Raw genomic sequence first — 8164 nt, 5'->3', positions numbered from 1 at the left:
TTTGGGTTGGAAGTCAAGTTTATTCGATATTAGAATGGCTACTCCAGCATGCCTTTCAAAATCTGCATGGCTTTCAGTAGTTTTGGAGGAGATAAGTACTATTCTTACTGTCCATGCCCCTTCTCAATGCTGCATGAAGAGACTGTTCACAGGCTTTCAGAGAAAGGGTGTGATGTCCTGTCTGCATCATTCTTCCCTCCCCCTGCAGCCCAGCCCATCCCCACAGCCCATCCCCACATCCCTGTGTCCCTGTCCTTTCCCTGCCCCCTCCCCTACACCCAACGTGAATTCCCTAAGGGCTGACTTCCTGTTGTGGTGACTGGAAAGAGAGATAAGTAACAACACAAACCTACAGGAAATGCCAAGCAGAAGAATACACAGGAGCTGGGCATGGTTGGCTAGCCAGGACGTGGGTATAAAACCCAGGTGAACTCAGGAACCTCCTCTGTGTGTGTGTGTGTGTGTGTGTGTGTGTGTGTGTGTGTGTGTGTATGTGTGTGTGTGTGACTGAGCACAGCAACCAGGAAGCAAGAGTGGAGAAGATCCAAGACAGAAAAACCCGATCTAATGTCTGTGAACTTCTTGGGCTATCAAATGGAACAGGGGCTGTGCAGGGGTGATGGGAAACACTGGGACTAAAAGAGGTTGAGAGAATCCGTGAGAAGAGCTGCACAGAAGGCTAGACATTTTTGCTAATGATTAGACACGAGATGTGAAAGACAGAGGAAGGAAGGATCAGGGAACAAGAGAAAAAAAAGGCTGAGGAATGAACCCTAAGGATTGAATTTGGAAAAATGCTGAGGAATGAACCCTAAGGATTGAATTTGGAAGCTGACAATTAGCGCCAAGTTTTCAGCATCACTCATAGCTTTCAGGCTAAAGAAAAAGGTAGGGGGTCAGAAAGGCAAAATTTACAATTACTAAATGTATGCAACAGTGATTTACCAAGGTCTTGTGTCTGGAGGGATGGTCGTCTCCAAGACGGCACCTAGCATTCAGCTACACGGTGGACTGTGATTCTGAGTCACGTGATGTATCCACGTGGACTCCAACGTCTGTTACTCTGATCTGCTCCAGGAGTATGGACTAGTTTTTCACGATTTAAAATTTTTCTACTTCATACTTTCCTCGATATTTGGTGGCCTGACATAATTATCGTCCCAAGGGGTAGCTATCTAGGGTTCAGATCAAGGGCAGGAATGCTAGGATTGAGTGCTACTACCACCAGCCCTCAAGGTCTGTGCTCTCTTTACCAAACTGGATCAAGGAACTTACAGCTACCATCGAAATTGTTAGCAGAGTGCAGTGAGGGAGTGGCGTTCTTAGAGCCTGGAGTGGACTCAGGGTTACAGCGCCCATGCATTAAGTAGAAACCGGTGTTAGCCCATTACCTCAGGCCGTCGGCCACATGCAACGCGATCCTGTGCTGGAGGGTTCTGGTGAGGCTGGCTTTGTCCTGCTGCAGTAGGCGATCCAAGGAACCTTTGGAAGCCAACTCCATTACCAACATCCGAGGACGAATCCCAGCCGCCAGCAAGGATATCAGGCTGGGGTGGTGAAGGTGACAAAGGACCACCAACTCCTGCGAGGGGCCAGACACATGTGAGTTTCACTTCATCAAGGACCCATCACCTGCCTGCCTGCCTGCCTGCCTGCGCGCCCTTCTCTGTGATCAGCTTTCTCCCAGCGGCTGGACTATATAGTAAATATCCCCTTGTTCTTTAAGGTTTTTTAATTCTTCCCATTTTCAACAATATGTGGCTAATTGTGAACTGATGCTCAGATCACATTTTTAAGTTCTATTTTTTCCTTTTGACCTGCTTACAAGAGACCAGTTGATGTGGGAATGGCCCACAGAGGTAGACGTACTAACAGGTCATGTTGTCCTACCTTCTAAATTCTAGTTAGCGACTTAATCATTCTCAGCCCTGGGCTCTGAGCAGCCACTGCTGGATCAACCTAAACTGGCAGAAGGGGTAGGCTACAGTCTCCGGTTTCAAACCCAAGAAGTTTGCTAAGGACACATGATCAGTCCCACAGGAATACATAGTGTCCCCTGCCTGAAAGCTCTAATGCCTTCTTATTCCTTGCTAATTAAAAGCCCATGTATGAAGCTGGAGAGGTGACTCAGCTGTTAACAGCTATTGCTGTTTCTCCTGAGGACCCAAGTTCAGTCCCCAGCACCCACATCATGTCAGATGACCTACGATCATCTGTAATTCTAGCTCCAAGGGATCCTACACGCTTTTGTGGTTCCATTGATGTCCACACACAAGTGTGTCATAGTGAAACACACAAATAAAAACTAATGTTTTTAAAACCCCGTGTACTTCCACATGCCGAGCTGATGAACACTGGCATTCCTTTGGCAGCCTATTTCCTCTCATCCTCTTCTGTGTTCGCTGTCCTTTAGGTAGTGTGGATCTTTCACTGTCAAGCACAGACTAGCTCCTCTCATTCTGGATCTTTACCTGTGCTGACACTTCAGCCTTGATATCCCCAACCCACCCACGCAACCATACACCCACACACACCCATGCACCCATACACCCATACCCACCCCCACACCCATGCACCCACACCCACCCACACACCCATGCACCCACCCACGCACCCACACACACCCACGTACCCATGACCCATGCACCCTTCTCAGGACTGAAAACTTCTTCATACTCAGACATTAAGAAAAACAAAACAACAACAATAACAACAACAACAACAACAACAACAAAAACCCACCTTGTTCCACCTTCCTAAAGCCATCCCCAACCACAACAGGAAACAGAGCTCCCATAGCTTTGACCGTCCTTTCTCTAACTCATACCCTGAGCACCTCAATACTCTCCTTAATGACATCTCTGTGAGTTAAGGCCATATTCAGTTGTTTTCTGGATTGACTCTGAAAGTGCATTCAATTGTATTCTGGATATGCAGATTTACTCTGAAAGTGTAATTTAGCTGAGGTTTTATTGTTTCCAGACCCATGTCATTCTAGATCACTTTTCTGTCACAGGGGGGTGACATTCCAGTTTCTTTTGGTGGAGTTTCTGAGCTCCGTTCTTTCTCCTCGTGTGCTTTTCCGGACATCACACTTTAGTTGAAAAATTTTACATTTTGACAGACATACGTAAACTAAAAATTTCCAAGAAAAAAAAAAGTACCGAATGACTTAATTTAATGACATCACAGCATTTCTTACTTGTCTTAACAGCCTAAGAGATGTGTGCTTATTAAAAATCTTCACGGCCACTTCCTCTCCCTCGTAGGCAGCTCGATAAACAGATCCAAAACTTCCATCGCCTTTTGAGAAGAAAATAAGAAGCATTTTATCTTTCCTTCCAAGCAGAGAAACCAAATCCATCCTAGGAGCTATGATTGTGCTTGTTGGACACTTAGAAAACTCTGACGCCTTGTTTATAGGATGAGCCTCTTTGAATGCTTCCCCTCCCTTCCAATCAACAAGCCACTGTCAAGTTCACCAATGGATCTGGTGCCCAGCCTTCCTATTTCCCTCTGTACAGGATCTATGAAAACACGCCATCACTCCTCTGTCTCCGTCTCCTCATATGTGAATGGAGTTTGCACTCTTCCTCAGCAGCACAAACCACTGCCTAAATGCTATCCTATATGCTTTCCCAAACCTCAAGCCCAGCCCACTGAAAACCATGCTGTTATTATTAGGGGGTTTTTTTGTTTTTTTTTTTCCTCCAATTTTCAGTCTACTTTCTGCACATCTGATAAAAATATAATAAAATGAAATATTGTTATGAAGTTGTTTTTTTTTTCTTTTAAAGGCTAAGGGAACAAGAGGAGAATGACATGGTAGATCTGTCAAGGTTTCAGATGGGTGTAGAAATTTCTGATTCTGTAAAGTCCTTCCCTGTTTGAGAATCACTGTTATCAGAAAGTGGAGCATGAATGTCTTGCTCTGTGAGTGACCAACGGAAGTATAAGCTCGAAGATTGCTTTGTGTATTTTCAATATCTAGGAAGCGAAGAAAATTGAAAGCAAGAAATCCCTTCTGCTCATAGCAAACTGGACACTGCAGTGCCTATTGACGCTGGTTTTCTAGAAGAATAATCCTTTGAGGACGAAATGTGCCCAACTCTGATAACACATAAAAGTCGACAGAAAATATATCAAAACCAAATTTACAGACTATCTCGGTTCATAAATACCGAGGGGTGCCCCATACTTGCTGCGCTGAGTGGCTTTCTTTGTCAACTTGACATGAACTAGTGCTGTCTAGGAAGAGGGAACTGCAGGTGAGAAGATGTCTGTGGGCAAGTCGGTGGGGCAGTTTTCTTTGTTGATAATTGCTGTCAGGAAGCCCAAGCCTTCTGTGGGTGCTCCTAGCCCTAGGAGCATGTGGTCCTGGGTTGTACTAGAAAGCAGACTGAGCAAGCAGTGGAAAGCAAGCCAGTAAGCATGTCCCTCTGTGACTTCTGCTTCAGATCCTGTCTCCAGGTTGTTGGCTTGAGTCCCTATTCTGAACCTCCCTTCATGATGGCCCTTTATGCTTTAAACTGGAATAAGTCTTCTCCATAGTTTCTTTTGGCCATAGTGTTTATCAAATACCTACTGTGCAGTAGTTAAAGTATTTCCTAGGAGGGAAAATTCTTGAAGAGAAATCTCAAATTCATCCCTATCCTTATAAAAGCAAACAAAACCCTTGGAGGTAAGAATCAAAAAAAATTGCCCAAATTATTCTAGTATCAAGATGGTAGGGATATCTAATTATAAAGTGGTTTTAGAAATAGATATTCCTATTTAAGAAAAAAAAAAATGGGTTCAATCCCAACTCCTGGGATTGAGCAACTTCAAGAGATGTCATAGTTGTCAGGCATGGGATAGGGAAGAGTAAGACAGTTATCACATGGTAGAAACAAGGGATTCTGATAAACAGCCAACAAGTCAGTCTTCAAATGATCCCCAAAGGACAATGGCACAAACATTGACAAGATTTTATTTAGACAGCTTTCTATAAAGACATGTGACATGTACAAGCTTTTAGGCACCAAGGAAGGGACAGAAGCCTCAGAAACACTTTCTGTTTAATTGATGGAATATAAACACAGGGGCTTTAAAGTAGCCTTTGGGGACATTCCTAATAAACTGCTCAAAACCCTTACACTTATCTGAAAAACCCTGCAAGCAGAACGAATACTGTAGCCAGCCCTTACTGTAGCCAGCCCTTACTGTAGCCAGCCCTTACTGTAGCCAGCCCTTACTGTAGCCAGCCCTTACTGTAGCCAGCCCTGCCTGGCAGCTTGAGACCTTTCAGAGAAAGGATGCTGTGTCTGCTACTTGCCTATACCCAGCCATTGGCAATTTGGCAATTTCACAATTACAAATGTACTTGTTGCCATAGATCAAAGACATTCAAACTGAACTCCCCATCACTGTGAACAACAAAGGGTTAAAGAGACGTGTTTAGCATCTTATATCATATCACGGATTTTGAAATTTTGAAAACATAAATATAGGTCATAGGAATATTACTAATAATATGTCCTATTTAATTTTCCTCCTATGATGTAATGCTATTATAACCTATCAGATCCTAGGTAATCATTAATGGTAATTAAATTAAAAATAAATGATGTATTCACACACAGTAACAAACACCTCATTCACCATAATCAAATTGTCTTGAAATGCTTTAGATCAAATCTACCCAATGCTTTGTTACCTTCCCAATGACTTCCAGGGAGATTTTTGAACTTGAAATCATCAACTTACTGTTAGCGATATCACATTCCATGTTAAAAAAAAATTGCTAACAGACCAAGTTTTCAGTATTCTCAAAACACCAAAAATGATTGCCATAGGAGACCACATATACTTCAGACGGCTGCATTGAATTCCGCAATGTATACATATAACAGGATATACTTATTCCATCAATATATAGCCTTTTCACTTGTCAATTAAAGAGTAAAACTTAGCATATCTTTGAATAGAGACAACTAGTGTGCTGGGCTCCTCCAGGCACCAAAGGCACTTCAGGAACATGAGCTCTTACTCTGCAGGAACCACATGAGCATTCTGCACAACACTCTCATGCCATGTGCCTTCCATGTCTTTCAGGAAGCAGTTGCAAATTGTGAGCTTTGCCAACTTCTTAATTTTACAAAGCATGGTTCTAAACATCTTTTAAGCTTCAGGGTGAGTATATAATGATACCATAGCAATGAGAATTATTTAGGTAGCAGCTAAAGATGCTGTGTGAATCTGGTGATTTTCATCAGGCCCTGCTGAAAAGCCTTTGATTGAATTCATGGGCTCAGCCAATACCCAGAAACTATTCATCACACCCAAAAACAGAACAACAAAAGGCCAGAAGTTGAGTATATTTCCAATTTAAAAGTTTCTGATTTTATTCCCCCCCATTTTATGACTATTGGTAAGAGTTGCATATTCTCCTATGAGTTTCACTGCAGAGAATGTATTCTTCCCTTGCTTCTTCTCCTTAGGATGACAAATGGCTATTTCCTATCAATCAGCTGAAGACTTCCCTCCTGCTACCTCATTGTTCATGAGCAGAGCAAGTTTGGAAACAGATTCCATAAATACCTGTGTTTCCTGCTAGGCCTGTCCTCATGGCCTAGTCTACGAATGTGTGTACAAAGCAAATCCCAGACATGCAACATGACAAGATTTTAAACTAGATCATCCCATGTGAAAATTACTATATCAAATATATGAAACCAGTATAGATCAAAAAAGATAAGATTATAATGTTTCCGGAGTCAGGAGGAGAAAATTGCATCCTGCTTGGTTTTGGTTTTGTTTCCAATATAACAAAGATAGTTACCTAAGAGAAACTCAGGTGCTTCCTCAAATTCCAGCTCATCATTGTTCAACATAATATTTCTAGGCAGGTCAGCCAAGATCAAGTCCGGGGCAATCTGGGATATTGGGATAGTGAGCCTTGGTTGATCTGGATTTATTAACAGGTCTCCTAAGAAGTATGTAAAACATTATTAAAAAAAAATGTAAGGGAATACAAAATTTGTGATCCTGGCTTAAGAAAACACATTGTTAGAGATTTTTCTACTAGACCTAGATTTTTCTAGAAAAACCTGATAAGATCATAAAATATTAATATTAATGTAATTAAAACTTTAAAGACACACTCCTAGGTTCACTCATTATGTGGAAGAATTCCATCCTTACTTAGAGCAGGTGGTCTCTGATTAACAAGAAATTAGTCCCCATTTCTATCCCATCTATGAAGGAGATGTTCTGTAACCTGAGTTCATGAACTTCAAAGATGAGATTATTTTGGTGTTTTTGAAAGAGATGTCCCCCGAGAAGTCCTAGGCATTTGAATATTTGGTTCCCAGTAGTTGGTGGAGAATTTGCTAGCACCAGCTCTGACCTTACTTGAGGAAGTGTGATGCTAGAGATAGGATTTGAATTTTCCAAAGCCATGTTCCATTCCCAGTGAGCACTCTCTGCTGCCTCCTTGCTACCTTAGCTGTGAGCTTTCAGCTCCTGGCCTTAGTTGCTATGTCCGCTACCTGCTGTCAGTGCCATTGTAGACCTTGACCCTCTGGAACAGGAGCCCAAAATAGACTCCTTCATCTATACTTTGACTGATCATGGTGTTTTATTACAGCAATAGAAAACAACCAATAAAGTTATGACACATAGCATCTGGTGTTTAGCTTGTAGCCAACATTTTAAGAAAGCAGAACACAGCTGGGCAGTGGTGGCACTCACCTTTAATCCCAGCACTTGGAAGGCAGAGGCAGGCAGATTTCTGAATTCGAGGGCAACCTGGTCTACAAAGTGTGTTCCAGGGTAGCCAGGGCTACACAGAGAAACCCTGTCTCAAAAAAAAACAGAAAAAAAAATTTGTGAATTGTGTTAACACCTACCTTCTTCAGCCTTCTTCATCAACTCATCAAGCAAGATCTTCTGATGTTCTTCACCATCATTAAAACTGTACAATGCCCATTTTTTCAACAGAGTTTCTCCTTCGCCACAAATGTCAATCTCCAGTAATCCAGGAAACCATTCTTCCATGAGCGAATCAATATGATCCACAACTCGGCCCAGAAGAATACAACCTACATGATAGAGAGAGGGGTAAGAGAAAGAGAGAGGGAGAGAGAAGGAAGGAGAGAGGGAGGGGAGGAGGGGGAGGGAGGGA

At 42.5% G+C, this 8164-nt stretch overlaps 1 protein-coding gene across 1 annotated transcript in view; it reads right to left on the bottom strand.

Moving 5' to 3' along the window:
* Positions 1-8164, bottom strand: part of Lrrk2 (leucine rich repeat kinase 2) — a 142040-nt gene that overhangs the window by 33283 nt on the left and 100593 nt on the right. The window contains exons 37-40 of the mRNA XM_029547872.1: positions 7890-8081; positions 6821-6967; positions 3203-3303; positions 1392-1582 (exon numbers count right to left, since the gene is read on the bottom strand). Coding sequence (XP_029403732.1) covers positions 1392-1582; positions 3203-3303; positions 6821-6967; positions 7890-8081 — 631 coding nt within the window. The remainder of the gene's footprint in view (positions 1-1391; positions 1583-3202; positions 3304-6820; positions 6968-7889; positions 8082-8164) is intronic.

The sequence above is a fragment of the Mus pahari genome, chromosome 17, assembly GCF_900095145.1.
Source record: "Mus pahari chromosome 17, PAHARI_EIJ_v1.1, whole genome shotgun sequence".
NCBI lineage: Eukaryota > Metazoa > Chordata > Mammalia > Rodentia > Muridae > Mus > Mus pahari.
The sequence above is the reverse complement of the archived record's forward strand: the minus strand, read 5'-3'. Positions and strand labels throughout refer to the sequence as shown.